The 18,065-nt window shown below is 44.4% G+C and overlaps 1 protein-coding gene across 2 annotated transcripts in view; it reads right to left on the reverse strand.

Annotated features, from left to right (window-relative positions):
• The window catches only part of NLK (nemo like kinase), a 164,499-nt gene extending 152,523 nt beyond the window's left edge, over positions 1 to 11,976 (reverse strand). Inside the window, exon 1 of one of the 2 annotated variants that reach the window (XM_075561352.1) lies at positions 10,340 to 11,970. In XM_075561352.1, coding sequence (XP_075417467.1) covers positions 10,340 to 10,797 — 458 coding nt within the window. In that variant the 5' untranslated portion in view covers positions 10,798 to 11,970. Of the gene's footprint in view, positions 1 to 10,339 lie in introns of both variants that reach the window. The other variant, XM_075561353.1, reaches the window with a different exon arrangement.
• Positions 11,977 to 18,065: the final 6,089 nt, after the last annotated feature.

Here is an 18,065-nt window from a genome sequence, read left to right on the forward strand (position 1 = left end):
TCCGAGCTAGATGGCTGCTTGTTTACCTTCAAGCCTTTAAGACCCCAGGCCCTATATCCTTTGATAGCTGGGCACCATCAGCTTTCTTCACATTTGCCCATGCACCCAGGTGTCCTCAGCAATCGTATAGGGAAGGTGAGCACAAAATGATATGTTTTTTTCTTCTGTGATGCCCAAAACCTAATCCCTTCAACACCTCATGATCACACAGGCTGCTGTGCTTCTTCCATGTGAGCTTGGCTGCTTCTTACCTTCAAGCCTTTAAGTCCCTAGAAGCTCTATCTTTGATAGCTGGGCACCATCAGCTTTCATCACATTTGCTTATGCACCCATTTGTCTTCAGTGATCGTGTGGGGAAGGTGGGTATCATAGAATGCCAGTTTAATAGAACAAAGTGTTCTTGCATTGAGGGAGTACTTGAGTGGAGGCCCAATGTTCATCTGCTACCTTAATACTAAACCTATAAATATATGCACATAGATCTATTTTCCTATCATTATAAATAAGTATATTTACATATGTACATACCTGCATCTAGACCTCTACAAATTCCCTTTACTTCCTAGTTCTTTCTTCTATTTCCTTTTACTTTCCTCTTGCAATGCAACTCTTTATGGGAGTCAAAGCCACCTCTTTCTCCTGCAGAGTGTTAGGTGATTTTGAACTTCTGACCTTGTGGTTAGCAGCCCTATGCATAACCACTGCATAGCCCAGTGGCCTTATCTCTTTACCTACCATCATCTATCACCTCCTGCCTTGTGCTTTGTAGGTAGGTAGCCTCAAGCTTTGTGGTCTCTGGCATATTGGCCCCTTCACTTAAATGTCTTTCCCCTTTGGCTGACTCACTCATTCTTACAATTCAGTTGAGGCATTCATTACCTCCTCTAGAAAGCATTCATGTTCCAAGGAAACCTCTCCTTTATGCTGCCATACTATCAGGGGATATTTCTAATGCTGCACTTAGGAAACGGAATTACAATTACCCATTTACAAATCTGTCTCTCCCTCAAGATCTTTACAGCTCCTACCATTCACCACAGTGCCTGACAAATTGATGACACACAATAGACACTGTAAGAACAAATGAAAATAATATATCCTGATGTTTTTTCTCATGGTTTCAACTTTAGTTTCACGTTCCAAATCTCCATGAAGGCTGTGGCCTTCCTGAGAGTAGGGATGTATCATTCTTTGGCCTGTTCACTTAATCGGAAACCCCTTCAGGGTAAGATCATGATCTAAATATGTTTTTATTGACAACCTACTTTGGACCAGCACTACTGCAGGCATTAATGTGCGGTTAGTTTTTATTTTATTTTATTTATTTTTTTTTTAGTTTTTATTTTTTAAATGTGAATTTCTACTAAGTTTCTAACTAACTACCCACGTTAGTGCCTATAGTAATGCTAGTCCACAGTAGGCTGTGAAAAACACTGACAAAAGATCAAGTTTTCCCTGTCTGACAGTAGAGATGAATCTCAGTTCATCAAATGAATCCAAACTCAAGAAGTGACTCTGGGTTTAGGGAAAGAGCACCAATCACCAATGGCAAACGAGCATCCTCGTATGAACCACCTCTATATGCACCAACACAACTACTGAACCGCAATTTCAGCAGTCATCTTTTCATAATGCCATGGTGCCAGCATTTTTTTTTCTAATGTCTCTTGAGTTAGATACCTGAAAATTTGTGGACCAGGTCTATCATGACTTGTCACTTGCTCATTGACAGAATTACAAATGTTGCCTCAGGCACTCTGCTGTTAGCAGCCCCAAGAAACAACAGGATCAAACTGACAAGCTGTTTTAGTAAGTAAATCATCATTGATTGGCATTAACTGTCCCAATCAACAAATAATTCACCGGAGTTTTATGGATGCACGGGAAATCATAAGTACAACCCAAATATAATCCTATAATGCAAGTGGGGCTTCTTTCAGGCTACTGGCTCAATGACCAATGAAAGAGTTTCTCCAATCTTGACAATTTCCAGCAAAGAAATCAAGTCAGCATATTAAGAAAACATAATAGTACATAAAACAGTTCTTGGGACTGCCAGGATACTAACAAATCTAATAAAAACTATCAAAAATAGTCACTCAGTTCCACAGTGGAAACTTGGAGGCTTCTAGTTGTGAAGATAATGAACATTCCAACACTCCATTAGAGGAGGTTTTGTACATTAAGGAACAACATTCGTGTAGCCTGAGCTTTGGTAGAAAGTAAGCACTTATGTATTGCAGCTTGTTTAAAAAGGCAATTCTTTCTGGAAAGTCTTTTAAAAAATTTTCTGTCTCTATTCTCAACTGATAATCAGTAATGTAAAATGAAATCTCCCCAAGAATGAAGTGCGCGCGCGCGCGCATGCGCGCGCGTGTGTTAGTATAACTTGGACCATCCTGTCAGGAGAGAGAGAGAGAGAGAGAGAGAGAGAGAGAGAGAGAGAGAGAGAGAGAGAGAGAGAGTGTGTGTGTGTGTGTGTGTGTGTGTTAGTATAACTTGGACCATCCTGTCAGGAGCCTAAGGACAAAATGACTTCAAATGTCACCAGCTAAGGGGTTTCAATCTTTAAGAAACAAAAGCAATGTTGTTAGATTGTGTTGCTTTCTTTCTCTGATTAGCTTGCTTAGCCATCTCTATTTTATAACTGATCGTGAACCTGCAGTTTCTGAAAGTAAGTTCCTCAACATAGATTTCCACACTTCTAGTTTCACCCGGGATCCTTTGTTATGTCTACAAGAGCAACCATTTCCTCTTTATGGGGCAGGCTCTGCTTCTTCAAAGCTCTTGTCACAAGCAGGCCCCCCACGCCACCCCACCCCCAAAGAATCCAGCTGTGGCTGTTAATCTTGGCCAATGGTAGAAAGTTCTAATACTACAGATTCTTAACCGGGAGAACACAATTAAAACAAAACATACTTCAACTAACTCCAAAATTTTCTCCAAACTATCCTGTTTTTCCAAATTATAGTTTGCTATTTAGAGACTAAGAAAATACAGGATAAAAAAAAACTTGACCTCCGATTTTCACAAGTAAAATGCCTCTTTTTCACAAGTAAGATGAGCAAACTAGACAATCTTTGCAATGCACAAGGGTTTACACTGCATAATTTTTCATTAAATCACACACATTCCCCCCACACCTCATTGGAATCTTCTTTAGCAATTCACACTTTTACATCCAAGCACCAGCAAAATGAATTTTCACTAAAGCTGAACCTTGAGGTTAAGGGTCTGTCCTCCATTTGATGCATTCTGAAAGGAAAAAATAATAATTTCCTCCCAGCATACACTCATAATAATTTCTAAAATAATGTAAATGACCTTATAGATAAGAATACCTACCTGGTCCATACAAACATGTAAGTTGCATCTATTTCATGTGTTTGCCTTTAACAGAGAGCACAGGCAGAGAGGCAGAGTAGTCCACCCCTACCCCATCTTTAAGAGCCTTTTAAATTCCTCATTTCCCAGGTCTACAGTATTTAAAGTCTTGTCTCCAAAAATAGTCTGTACCTTCATTTCACCTGGTAAATCTGAAGCCAGTCCCATGCACATTAACACCACAGCTTGATTTCTCTATCAGCAATACCAAAAGCCAAACCTGACTCATGGAGACCCTATTATGACAGAATTGCTCCAAAGAGTTTCCAGGGCTGCAAATCTTTTGAGAAGCAGACTGCCTCTCATTTCTTCTGAGGAGCAGCTGTTATGTTTGAACCAATGACCTATCAGTTAGTAGGCCAACCCTTAACCTTCTGAGTCACCAGGACTCCTCTACCAACAATGCCCCCCCCTCAAATAAATAAAAATCATCAAGCTCACTGCCATCGAGTCAATATAGACTCATGGCAACCCTCAAGGTCAAGGTAGAACTATCCCTGTGAATTGCCAAGACTATAGCTCTTTTTGAGAATAGAAACCCTGTGTTTTTCCTGCAGAGCAGGCTAGTGGTTTCAAACTGCTAACCTTACTGTTTGCAGCTCAATGCATAACCACTATGCACCAGCGCTCGCCTACCAAAAATACCTGTACCATAACAACACCTACATTTATTGAGTAATTAATCTAGACTAGGCAGTGCACTAATTGACTGCCTTACTTAATTCGCACACAAGCTTAGGAGTCAAATACTCTTATGCCCATTTCATAGATGAGGAATAAACCAAACCAAACTCACTGCCATCTAGTCAATTCCGACTCACATTGACCCTATAGGGCAGGGGAGAACAGCCCCTATGGGTGTCAGGGGCTCTAACTATTCAGAAATAGACAGGAGAAAGATCAAGATTACACAGCTCCTAAATATTCAAGTACTGTGACAGTAACTGAGTTCTGAAAGAGTTAGTTAAAAGTAACCTGCTGGTTCACGGCAACGTTACTCACAACGGAAAGATAAAAACAACCAGCCTATGAATGGAAAAACCATGGCTACATACACACCACAGAATACTAAGCAATGACAAAGAATAATGGTGACTCAGAGAACTATCAGAGCGGACTATGAAAGTATGGGTACATTTGGAGGACATTGTGTTGAGTGAAATAATTTAAAAAGGACAAATATAGTATGAGATCACTACTAAAAAAAACCTGTGTACATACAGAAACATTATTTTATTATTTTGGCACAGTAACGATATTCTGTCCATTTTTAAACGGTTCTATTGGGGCATGATCCACACACCTATCATACAGTTCAACAGTTCAATCACATCAAGAAGCGTTGTAGCCACCACCACAATCAATTTGAGAACATTGTCTTCTTTCTTGTCCTCCTTGTTATTGGCTCCCCATTCCTCCCAACCTCCTCAGCCCTATCCCCAAGAAACCATTCATCCAGTTACCATCTTTGTAGAGTCACTCATCCTGGGTTTCAGAAGTAAAACCACAAAACAAAGAAGCTAACAATAACAAAAATATAGGGGAAAAAAATCCCCTGAAAAGAAAGCATGAAGGAGAGTGGGTTGGAAAGAGGGAACCAATTACAAGGTACTACATGTGACCTCCTCCCTGGGGGAAGGACAACAGAAAAGGGGGTGAAGGGGCAGGGCAAGATATGACAAAATAATAATTTATAAATTATCAAGGGCTCATTAGGGAGGGGAGAGCGGGGAGGGAGGGGGAAAAAAGAGGACCTGATGCCAAGGGCTTAGGTGGAGAGCAGATGCTTTGAAAATGATGAGGGCAATGAATGTACAGATATACTTTACACAATTGATGTATGTATGGATGGATTGTGATAAGAGTTGTATGAGCCCCTAATAAAACATTTAAAAAAAACAGAAAGCAGGAAATATAGGAACATTCTTTGAAGGTAATCAGCCACAGGACCGGTTGAAAGGAGGGAAAATCACTAGAGAGCAGTCACATGTTGATTTGGGGGAAAGGCAGAGGAGCACAAGACGGCCAAGGCACAGGAAGACACTGAGATATAAAAATATAAAAGTAAACCCTAGAGCATCCTGGTGGTATAGTGGGTTATAAGCTGGGCTGTGAACCACAAGGTCAACAGTTTGAAGCCATCTGCCACTCTGCAGGAGATTCTACCCTCATAAACAGTTACAGTTTAGGAAACCCACATGGCCAGTTCTACTCAGCTCAATGGGGTCACCAGGAGTTGAACTAGTTTGGATTTGTTTGTTTACAGTAAACACCATGGCACATACAAAACATGCAAGAGTAGTGGTAACAAATGATAATTTGCAACTGGTACACAGGTAGATATGTATGCTAAAGAGATAAAGAAAGTCACACAAGAGTATACCACCAGGGATGTAGAAGTATGCCAAAAACAATGCTGTCAACTGATTCCAACTCATGGTGACTCTAGAGTCTGGCTGATAGAGCAAGGCTGTAATCTTTGTAGATGACATCTTTCACCTAGCATCTGAGCATGTGTCACCAGGCCTCCCTATGTATCAGTATAGCTGTAGGTATTTCTACATACAGATAAAGGGGCTTCAAAAAGTTCCTGGAAAAATTCCATTATCTTTCCGTTCCATTTTCCCACAAACTTTCTTACAGCTCCTTGTACTTTTATGTACTGTATGTATGTATAGGGTCAAGATGAATAAAAATTAACTTGACAGCAGTGGATTGAAAGATGTATTAATCTATGTAACAGAGCACGAACACATAGGGGCTATGGAAACTTCATGAGACTGAAATAATGGGCTAAAGGCTATAAGGCCCATAGTCTCATGGGACATCTAGGTTAATTGGCACAACATAGTTCATAAAGTTCTACATCCTGGGCAGTTGAGTAGTTTCAGGAGTCTTAAATGTTTTCAAGAGGTCATCTAACACACAATTATTGGTTTCTTCACATTTGGAGCCATATAAAGTAGAGAAAACCAAAGACTCAAGGAAGCAATTAGTCAAAAGGGCTGGCTAATGGCCCAATGAGACACAGCCTCCACTAGCCTGAGACCAGATCTACTACCTGGTGTCCAGCTACCACTACCAAAAGCTGGTGAGGGGGTGGTGGTGGCGGAGGTGGGCATAGAAGTGGATGGGGACAAGGATAGGTCAAGGTTAGAGTAGGAGAAAAATATAGAACAAATTCAGATACACAAAAAAGGCCAGTATTGGCTTGCTAAAGACAGGCGAACCTAAAAACACCCTTTTAATTTTGGGGAAAATCCACTCCCCTTGAATCACCTATCAGCCAAATAATCCGTACAAAAGGTGGACAATGGCAATAACACCTGGGAGGCATGTACTCCTTGGAACAATGAAGGGAAGGGTAGCACTTGCCCTGGGGACCTCAGGGTAGAATCTGAAGAGTGCAGACTATTCAGATTGCTGAGCTCATGGCCAAAGGAACTGTGTGTGAGCTACGGAAAAAGTAAACTGCTACGTAAACTTTCACCTACACAACAATCAAATGTCCCAGGTGAAGGTATGAGAACAAAATTGAATCTCAGGATCTTAAATCTTTTTATTAATCAGACAAAAACCGACACACTGGGGCATAATATAGAGAATAGTTTAAAGCAGAAGGGCATAACAGTAGAGTAGAAGCTCTTCTCGGACCCACTTTCATCAAGGTGGTAAAAGGGACCACATTAAGTCAATCCATGATTTTTTTTAGGTTGCCAGAGTCAAACTGCCTTCAGCTTCTCTCACTGCTGTCAAGTCCACCCTGACTCATGGAAACCCTAGAGGACAGATCAGACTTCTCATGTGTTCAACTTCCTCCAACTCTCAAAAGCAGATACTTCAAGAACCCCAAATATATCAACTCTTTAAGCAACTTTTCCTCTGGCAAATAGGGACTCCAGACAAAAGGCAGATTTATATTACCCTCACAAAGCTAAGCTACAGACAGTTCTGCTTATGGGTTCTTTCTGTTCACGTGTTGTGTGTGTCTATACGAGAGTTTGGAAGCCTGGGCATCTGATAAGGAAGGCCCAACCATATTCGATGGTTTTTGTAACCAACGTACAACCGTCTACCACTGGCAGTAGTATACCTCTGGCTGGCCCATGATCATATTACCACGTACACTGGAACCTTTACTTTTGAGATAAAGCACAGAAGACAATTGTTAATGAAACCTTAATTTAACTGTCACTGCACCATCTTTACCAGCAAGCTAATAGGTAATTCACTACTTTTACACAACTGTCCAATATTGATAAGTTATTCCACTAGTTAAATTCAGCAGACAGATAAATCAAGTCCGGTCAACTAAATTATTCAGGGACACATCTGAACGGTAAAATGCCACATCACTTCTATAAATACCTCTCCTTGTCTACATGGAGAATAATATCCCTTAAATTACATGCCCCTTTTTTAGCCATCAATTAGTACCACTGAATGTGTGTCCAGAAAAAGAATTGGGGACAGACAGTTCCTGTTCATGGGCTGTGCCAGAAGAATCTTTGCACACTCTGGTCCTACGGTAAAGCATTAACTGACTGGCTATGAGTTTGAGTCTAAGTGAATCGTTCAATACCCAAGTCATTTTACGGTACAGTGGTTTGAAGCAAATGATGGCAACATTGGGAAAATATTATATTCTATTTTAAAAGTATTAGAAACTAGTTGTTTCAGACTCACTAAGTGCTTTTTAAAGTGAAGGGGGTAAATTCCGGTTCAGTTGGTTACAGAAAGACAAAATCTAACTATGCATCTTTAGCAACTCACGCTCTGATTGGTGTGCAGGTTCCTTAGTTTCAGCAAGCTTACTTAGGTCATAAAGCAGTTACACGCCAAAGATAATAAGCAATTCAGACAGTAAGTCATCAATATGTAAATATAAAAATAGGAACACATTTGCATACTAAAACACACACCTGGAACGCTCTTCCCTTTTTCTCCATAAAAACATTTATAGCAGCGAACTAGAAGAACTTGGTTGAAGAACAAAGGGCTTGGCTAGGAGATCAACTCATCAAACAGCAATGCCTAGTGCTATGTGCTGGGGCGGAAAAAGCAGGACCTAAACCAGTTCTTACCCTCAAGGAGCTTACAAAGGTACTAGATGAAGCAAGATACACTAAATGGTGCATTTCAAACTGCTAGGTATAAATTCCATTCATGTTCGTTCGGAGGGTCACACAATGAAAGTAATCTAAAACAGATTCATATCATCAAACGCAATAGGGTTTTCATAGGTCAGGAATTCAAAAGCACCTACCAAGTAACCTCACCTTAGAAAGCCTTTTCCCTTAAACTTGCACAGTTAAAAACTTCTCCAAGTCCCATCACCCTTTGATGGAAGGTGTAAGTAAATAACGCCTTTAGAATTCAGTCAAACCCCCTTTCCCTTTCGGTGACCAGTTCTCAGCATTGTATGCAAATGAAAGAGGGTATACAGATCTAAGAAAATTCACAGACTCTCAGTCAGTAAATCAGTGACAAAGTTGAAAGTAAGGAACAATCTTTTCCTGTTTTCCTTTTTGTTTTCCAGCCCCCCTACCGAAGCTTTGAAATCCTCAAGGGTTAAGCAAGGAATGGAAGTTCACAGTGAAATCCCTGGGGATAGAAATGTGGAAGAGAGCAAGACAGGAAAGGAAAGGCAAGTCCCTGAGCAAAGCGACTGAAGAGACACTATTGTCGTCGGCTCCACTCCCTTTTCCACCAGGAATCACACACACCTTGGAGAAAGGAGCAATGCAGCAGGAACCTCCTTGGAGAGGCAGCTAGGAAAACACTGGGTTCTGCTGGTTAAAAAAAGGGCCAGATCACTCAGATTTTCAATTTTGAATTATAGAAAGGCCTGATGTAAAGCAAAAAGGACGGTCAAACCAATTACAGCCTCAAAACAATGATGACAGGAGACATTTACAGGGCTAGAGTTCATTTTCCTGTTGTGATGGGGGGTTGTCTAGATATTAACAAGATTCTGTTTAAGTGAACTCAAAACAGCAATTCATTTATCCACAGTGGAATACCCACTCTTGGGGAAAAGGGGGAGGGGGCCCAGTCTCTCTCATTATTTTGATAGGAATAAGGTTTTAATTGATTGATGCACTTCATTATCATGCACTTCATCTCCCTAGGAAAGGCAAAAACCAAAGTTGAACTTAAAATGCCCTTAAGACTTGTAAAAAGTATCCCAGCACTCAGGAAAGTAGAGTAAAAAGTATACTTACTAACACAAGGGCAACTGACTAACAACTGCAACGACCTAACAGCAACTTGACAGCACTTACACATTTCGCAGAATGTGGGCCACTGCATAGCTACAGTCTACTGACCTCATTTGTGGTCCTCATGTGTGATGCTATATTTAATGCACTCTTATCAAAAGGGTAAAACTACATGCTTCCCAACTGTGGCTTATGGTTTGAAAGACATCACACAAACCATGATCCTAACTAATTCGACTTTAAGCCCCACCTTCAAGACTGAAGGTTCGAGGTCAGATTCAAAGTCAAAAGGCAGAGAGGATAAGGAAAGTCATTATGCAAAGTATGCACACCTCCCAATGACAACACTGTTGGAAAGAACCTGGGGCCAGTTGTGACACTGGGCACGGGAGTCAAACATGGGAGAAGATGGCTGAGCTTACTAGGAATACGTATCTCATACATTCATCTGCTGATCCAATATTCAGAACCTTGCTCAACAAACTTCTAGGCGTCGCTCAAGCATCAGTGTGTGCTCCACTAAAATTCCCCATGACTCAAAAAGGTGTAAGTCTAGCTAGCCCACAGGGTAGGCCTCTTGACCACACAGCTAAGCAGCTTGTGACAGTGGCTTGCAAAGCTTGCTCCACTTTGGTCAACATGATGACAACTGGAAGGGCCGTCAGGGCTGACTCGCCCAGTCACCACCATGCAAAGAAACCACGAGAAGCTGGGTTTGTTCATTTGATACTCACCAGACAACACCAAAAGCTCCATATCCAATAGGTCTATCCGGCTCAATATCCAGCTGCTGCTGTGGGTGATGCGAGTGCTGATGATGGTGAGCCTTAACTGTGGCAGCTGTGGCAGCCTGTACCTGAGCTGGGGCTGCTGCAGCTGGTCCAGGAGCCTGACCCGGTGCCGGTGATGGGAAATATGGTTGTTGTTGCCCGGGGTTTAACATGGCTGCGGCTGCGGCCGCTGCTGCGGCTGCCGCAGCTGCCGAAGAGGTATGCTGCTGTACTGGGTGTACAGCAGCAGCCGACCCCGGATGAAGATGGTGCTGAGGGTGGTGGTGGTGATGAAGGTGAGGAGGAGGGAGGTGTGGAAGGTGGTGGTGATGGTGGTGGTGGTGACCTGCTGCTGCTGCAGATGTACCGCCATTGTAAGCCGCCATCATTTTTGCGTTGGCTCTTGCGCCACAAAGAGACATTCAAAATAAAAATGCCCTTTGATTGGAAAGCAAACTGGGTCAAGCTGTCATTTGGCCATTTAAAAATGAAGAAAACCACTCACTCCACCTCAAAAAACATAAGAGCGGAAATTGGCCTTATGTCTTCATCAGTCAATCCAAGCAAGTTAGAGGATCTTGGTGTTTAGTGTCGGGGTGAGTGTGTGTGTGTGGAGGGGTGTGGGTTGCCAAAATTTAAAAAGAAAGGAAATGAAAATGAAAAGAAAAAAGGAAAAAAAAGGACCCCTTCCCCCCAGGATTCCAGCCACAAGTGGGTACTAAAACTCCATTCTTAATTTGGGGGGGGTTCCAACTTTGAATGTGGGAATAAAGGCCAAACCTCCCGACCCCCTGAACTCCACACACGAAAAGGATCAGGTAACTCACCACCCTTGGAATCTTGTAACAGGGTTGACTCATCTACCCCTTCCATTCCCACATCCTTTTCTGAACACTACCACCTCCTCAAAAACCCGATTTCAAAATAGATATATATTAAAAAAAATTTTTAAAAACCTCCAACCACTACAAGTTAAAACGATGGGGGGAAATTTCCAGGGAAAAGCGCTTTCCCCCCCCCTCGAACTCTCAGGCCTTCCTACATCTCCCCCTGCTCCTGGCTTACTGCTAGTCAGGTTGACCTGGTTGGGGGGGGGGGGGGGGCGACTAAACTTTCCTGAGCAGAACGAGCCAGGGAAGGAGGCAGGAGGGACAGCGTGAGGAGAGGAGGCGACAGGGCTGGCCACGGAGAGGGGAGAGCGGACCGGGGCAAAGTGAAGGTACGGAGGTGCAGGGAGGAATGAAGGAGGAGAGGTGGACAGCACTCGGGCGCCCAGAGGGAACCGCCCCGGGATGAGGTGAGGGTCCCGGGGCCAAAGAATAGAAGCCCCGGGAGGCGGGCGGGGTACCGTCCGAAGCGGGCTGACTCCTGCCCCCGCCGGCGGCTGCTCCAGCTGAGGAGGGTTGGGGGGGAGAGCGGGTGGGTCCCCCCGCGCGATGGCCCCCGCAGGGCTCAAGGCTGCTCCGTCTCCCCCCCTCCCCCCCACCCGGCTTCAGTCCCCGCGGCCGCTTTCTCTTCAGCCGCCGCCTCCTCAGCCGCCGGTGCCGCTGCGGCCGGACTCACCTCCCCTAGCAAAGCCGGATAGAGCGGAGCCAGCGGCGGACACGCGCAACCAGCCGCCGAGGCCCCGCCCCCGCCTCACGCTGACCGGCTGCCTTGGCCAATCCACGCCCACCTGTCCGCGACCGCCTCCAATCCTGGGCCGGGAGCTTGAGACAGGCGCACTGTCCGGCCAGTGGCAACAAGGTGTGGGTCTCCTGGGGAAATCCCGCCCTCGAGCCGGGATGGGCAGCCCGGAAGACCAATCAAAAGGCAGGGCTTGGCCTGACCGACAAGGCTGAAGGCGAATGGGAAGCCAATGATCTCCGTGACATTTTCTTTCGCCGCTCTCCTCTTTTCTTTTTCTTCTTTTATTTTTTTGGCAGGAGCAGGAAGCTGCGTGCTAATCCCGCCTGCAAAAGCTGGAAGAGAGGGGCGGAACGAGAGCACCAATCATAAGCCGAAGACAAAGAACACCACAACCAATCCTTGGGTTGAAGATCGAGTAGGATGGGGCTGGGGCCAGATAGACCTTTAACTTGACAAATGGAAGAAAAGATCCATCTCGGTTCCGCCCTTCAGATCTCTTATAGGGCAGGATTTGGAGAATTCGCTGTCAGATCGGCTACGTCCTCCTCAAGGGGCGGGGCCAGGTGAGGGGTGTGGTCTAAACATTAACGGGGCGGGGCATATAAGAAGAAGGCGGAGTCCGAATTATTTGCTGGTTCATTGATAGGAGTATTTTCTATTCTGCCCATTTTAATGGCGTAAGGCATGGAAAAATAAGGGAAGAAAAAAGATGACGAGCTTCAGTAACTCAAGTTCCACATTACTGTTTCAAAAGAAACTCAGTAAACTGACAGTTCATAATACATAATGTCTGGTTCTCCAATGGCTCATCCTGATCTTGAAATAAAGTGACATTACTCCAGCATTCAGAACCTCACTCAGTAGGTGAGAAGGCAGGCTGATGATACAGATTCGATAAGACTGATGGCAATAAACTTAACCACAAAGAAAATAATTCCCTCCGTGATTTTCTAAGTCAAGTAAATAATCCTGTTCATTAGAACATCTCTCTTACAATCTCACACATTTTAATTTACCCTTTAATATGTGAAATAACCTTACAGAACTTTATGTGTAGAAAAACTGTGCACCCAGAAAGCCGGAGGCCATCTCCTTCTTCTTTTGCCTCTTCGCTCCTCCCCTTCCAACCCTTGCAATTCACCATCAAGTCTCTCCAGTGACCTTGGGTGGTGCCAACAGCTAACACAGGAGGAAGTCTGAGTCCACCCAGACGTCTTGGAAGAAAAGCCTGGTTCTCTGCTTCTGAAAAAACAACCACTGAGAAACAACCCTAGGAGAGCACGGTTTTGTACACTTCCCTCAGTTTTTCCGAGGTAGATGATGCCGCACCGTGGGAACACTCACCTACTGCCATTGAGTCGATGCCAACTCACAGTGACTCTACAGGACACGGTGGAACGTTTCCTGTAGCTTCCTGAGACTCTGTTATGCAGTAGAATGATCCAAATCCAGTTACCTTGAGTTGAGTCAGAATGGACTAGATGGCATTGAGTATACTCAGAATAGCCTTCATCTATGGAGCTTTGTATCCCTAGTTCCTAAAACCAAAAACAAAACAAAAAAACGTTTGCCATTTACTCACAACACCTAACACACCATTCCACGGTGCCTGAAAGGGTGAAATATTTGTATTGAGTTATTAAGAGCAGGAGCAATCCCAGTTCTGCCATTTAGTACTAGCTAAGCAATTTAACCTGAGTATCGAAGGAGAGACCTGAAGGTGTCTGCTCCCGCTCAAAACCCAACCTGATTGCCATGGAGTTGATGCCGACATTCGACCCTACAGGACAGGGTAGAATTGCTCCTAAGAGTTTCCGAGACGGTAACTGTTTACAGGAGTAAAAAGCCCATTGTTGCCCTGGTGCCCGTGGTACAAACTGCCAACCCTGCTGATTGCAGCCCGACTCATAACCACTCTGCCACCAGGGCTCCATGGCTGATCCCACAAAGATTTACAAAACCTGCGAAACCCTACTGAGGTCCCCTCAGAGTCAGAATCAATTCAATCCCTTTGCGTTTAGTTTTTTTGGTTTTCAGAGTATCAGTGTCTGCGACTGAAAATGCAAACGATGTCTCCTTCACCAAGTTGATGTGAGGATTCCATGAGGTGACAGGAGTGCCTGACAAAACAGGAGGACCGTGGTGGCAGAGTGGGTTAAGCATTGCACTGCTAACCATAAGGTTGGCAGTTGAAACCCACCAGCTGCTCTGGAGGAGGAAAAGAGACTCTGCATTGTAAAGAGTCACAGCCTGGAAAACCCTCAGGAGCATCCCTACTCCCATTTTATGGGATCAGACTCCACTAGAGGACAGAGGGTTGGGTTGGGGTTTTTTACTTTCACAAAGAGGACTAGTTCAATCTGGGTTCTTTCTCTTTCCCTGCCCCCACCTTCCTTTAATATAGGAGATGCCTGTCGACGGCTCCAGGGGGGTGTACATCAAGCTCTGGTAGCGTCAACACCAGCCGCTCCTCAAGAAAAAGGCTGGGCTTCCTGTTCCCGTGGAGAGTTACAGTCTCTGAAAACCACAGGGCCAGTTCTACCCTGTCACAGAGGGTCACTAGGAGTTGGGAGACTGGATGGCAGTGAGTGAGGAGCTTGTTACACATGCCCATCCTCAGTTTCTTCCCCAGACATGTGAACTAGAGGCTCTTACACACTGAGTGAAGTCCCCAAGCCTGTGCTTCACAAGCTCTCCGGGTGATTGTCACACACAAGATAAAGTTTGAGGCCAATGACTTCATAGAAAGGAGCTGAGTTTTTTCAGACTCCCCCACCCCCACCCCAACACTTAGTATAAGACCTAGCCCACGCTGCCTGTCAGGTTGTCTTACTGTGGTGAGTTGTGGCCCTGTGCTTCTGGGGCAGCAAAAAGGTGGAAGGCCTCGACAGGATGAACTGACACAGTGGCTGCAACATAAGAACGGGTGTGAGGATGGCGCAGGACCAGGCTGCTTCGCTCAGTTACTCATAGGGTTCCTGTGAGTCATAGCTGACCAATGGCATCTAACAACGACAACGCAAAGTTGGAAGGTATGTCCTTGGGATGTCAAATGAGAACTTTCCGACCAAGAAAGAAAGACTGGGACTAAAGGCCTGCTCATAGCCTTTTGAAATTTAACTGATGACAATGTTCTGAGTCAGAACAGAACCGCGTCCAACTTGCTTGCTTGAGGAATCCGTCATGTTTGGTGAAACAGAGGCCAACCAGGGCAGCAGAGAGGCTCAGTGAGATGGATTGGCACAATAACTACAGTAATAGACTCCAACGTGCTGGCAGATGTGAGGCTGAGGAGCAACCTGCAGAGGGTCACCATGAGTTAGCATTCTAGCCAGCTAGTCCTCGATATACGTGAGATAAATTGATATCAAATACCAGAGAGCCATGGCGCATTAAGAGTTATATATTCCTATCACAATGGTCTACATATAACCCCTTCCTAGGGGGATGGACAACAGAAAGGTTGGTAAAGGGAGACAGCAGTTGGTGTGAGACATGGGGGGTGGAGTAGATTATAAATTATCAAGGTTTCATGAGGGAGGGAGGGTATGGAGGGGGAAAACAGGAGCTGATATCAAGGGCTCAAGTAGAAAGAAAATGTTTTGAAAATGATGATGACAACATATGTACAAATGTGCTAAACACAAGGGATGGATGGATGGATGGAGTAGGAGCCCCCAATAAAACGTTTTTTTAAGAGAGTTATATATTCCTTCCACAATCATTTATTAAGTAGCACCGTGTCTCAGCTGCAAAGCCCTCTGTGGCAAAGAGCAAAGAGGTCACTTTGAAGACTGAAGTGCCCCCGACCCCAGCATAGCATTGACAACCTCCTCAAAGGTGTGCCAAACTAGATCGTGAATCAGCAAGACCCGATAAGAATGAACGCATTTGAGTCATGGGAATAAATATTGAAGATCTTGCATACACCATGGATTGCCAGCAAAGTGAACAAGTCTGTCTTGAAGAAGGACAGCCAGAAAGCTCCTTAGAGGAGAGGGTTGTGAGATTTCACCTTACGTCCTGTGGGGATGTTAGCAGAAATGACCAGCCTTGCGAAAGGGCATCGTGCCGGGGATAAGAAAGCCAGTGGACAGGAGGAAAGCCCTCAGTGACATGGATTGGTAACATGGCTGCAGGAATGGGCTCAATCAGAACACTTACGAGGGTGGCAGAGACTGGACTGTGTTTTGTTCTGTTGTATGTATGATTCAGAACCTGCTCGATGGCACCAAACAGCAACAAACTATCTAGGCAAAGGGGGCCTGGTGGTACAGCGGGTTAAGCATTAGACTGCTAACAGAGAGGTTGGGCGCTCAAATCCACCAGCCACACCTCAGGAGAAAGACGCACTGTCTGCTCCCATCAAGGGTTAGTGTCAGAAAGCCTGCCTTCTATCTGTCCTGTTAGATTGCTATGAGTTAGAACAGACTGCATGGCCCTGGCAGCAGGTCTATCTAGGCATGATGCTCGGCTCAGTGGTATGAGAGGGTACAGTGATTTATTTTTTAAAGTTTCTGCCCTCCAGGGCCTCTAAGCCTGGGGCATGAGTTACCAAAATGACATGCACGCCCTCCAGGTGGTGTGGAACCATTCATTAGGCTCCAGAGAGAAAGGAGTATGTCTTTTTTTTGTCACCTTTTAATGTGTCTGGGTTTTATACTGCACATAAACAGAGTAGTGCACATGTATGGGATTTAGAAAATAAAAATACATATTTTGGTGATAAGTGCTAAAAATTTCATCAAAAGTATTCATCGTTGGTCTGGCAACCATTTAATGTGCATGGTTCAGACAGCTCTGTTCAATGGAAACATAATGAGAGTCACGTGTGAAGTTTTATGGTGCTGTTGGGTACGCGCTGGACGGCCGACTGAAAGGTTGCTGGGAGAGAAAGATGAGCCCATGTGCTCCTGCAAAGATGGACAGTCTCAGAAACCCCATATGAGAAACCCTCGGAGGTGAAACGGACTCTGCTGCGGTGGTTTAGGAATCATGTTAAAAGAGAGAGAGACAGAGAAAAAGAAAGAAGAAGAATTACTTTTTATTTTTAAGAATCATTTTATTGGGGGCTCATACAACTCATACAATCCATTCATCCATTGGGTCAAGCACATTTGTGCTTTGGTTGCCATCATCTTTCTCAAAACATTTGCTTTCTGCTTGAGCCCCTTGGTATCAGCTCTTCATTTTTTCCCCTTCCTCTCCTCCCTCCCCCACTCACGAACCCTTGATAATTTATAAATTATTATTATTGTTTCATGTTCGATGTCTCCCTTCACTCACTTTTCCATTGTCCGTCCCCCAGGGAGGGGATTATATGTCGATCATTGTAATCGGTTCCCCCTTTCTCCTCCACCTTCTCCTTCCCCTCCTGGTATCTCTACTCTCATTATTGGACCTAAGGGGTTTATCTGCCCTGGATTCATTGTGTTTCTGGTTTCTATCTGTATTAGTGTATATCCTCTGATCTAGCCACATTTGTAAGGTAGAACTGGGATCATGATAGTTGGGGGGCGGGGGAGGCATTAAAGAACTAGAGGAATGTTATATTCTTCATCGCTGCTACACTGGACCCTGACTGGCTCGTCCCCTCCCTGCGACCCTTCTGTAAAGGGATGTCCAGTTGCCTACAGATGGACTTTGGGTCTCCACTCTGCACACCCCTTCATTCATATTGATATGATGTTTTTACCTGTTACCTGATCTCATGGACACTTCATGATCACACAAGCTGATGTGCTTCTTCCATGTGGGCTTTGTTGCTTCTCAGTTAGATGGCCGCTTGTTTATCTTCTAGCCTTTAAGATCCCAGATGCTATATCATTTCATAGCCGGGCATCACCAGCTTTCTTTACCACATTTGTTTATGCACCTGCTTTGTCTTTAGCTATCATGTTGGGAAGGTGAGCATCATGGAATGCCAGTTTAATAGAACAAAAGTGTTCTTGCATTGAGGGAGTACTTGAGTAGAGGCCTAATGTCTATCTGCCACCTTAATACTAAACCTATAAATATATGCACATAGATCTATTTCCCCATCATCATATATAAATATATT

Source organism: Tenrec ecaudatus, chromosome 10 (genome assembly GCF_050624435.1).
Source record: "Tenrec ecaudatus isolate mTenEca1 chromosome 10, mTenEca1.hap1, whole genome shotgun sequence".
In the NCBI taxonomy this organism is placed as follows: Eukaryota; Metazoa; Chordata; class Mammalia; order Afrosoricida; family Tenrecidae; genus Tenrec; species Tenrec ecaudatus.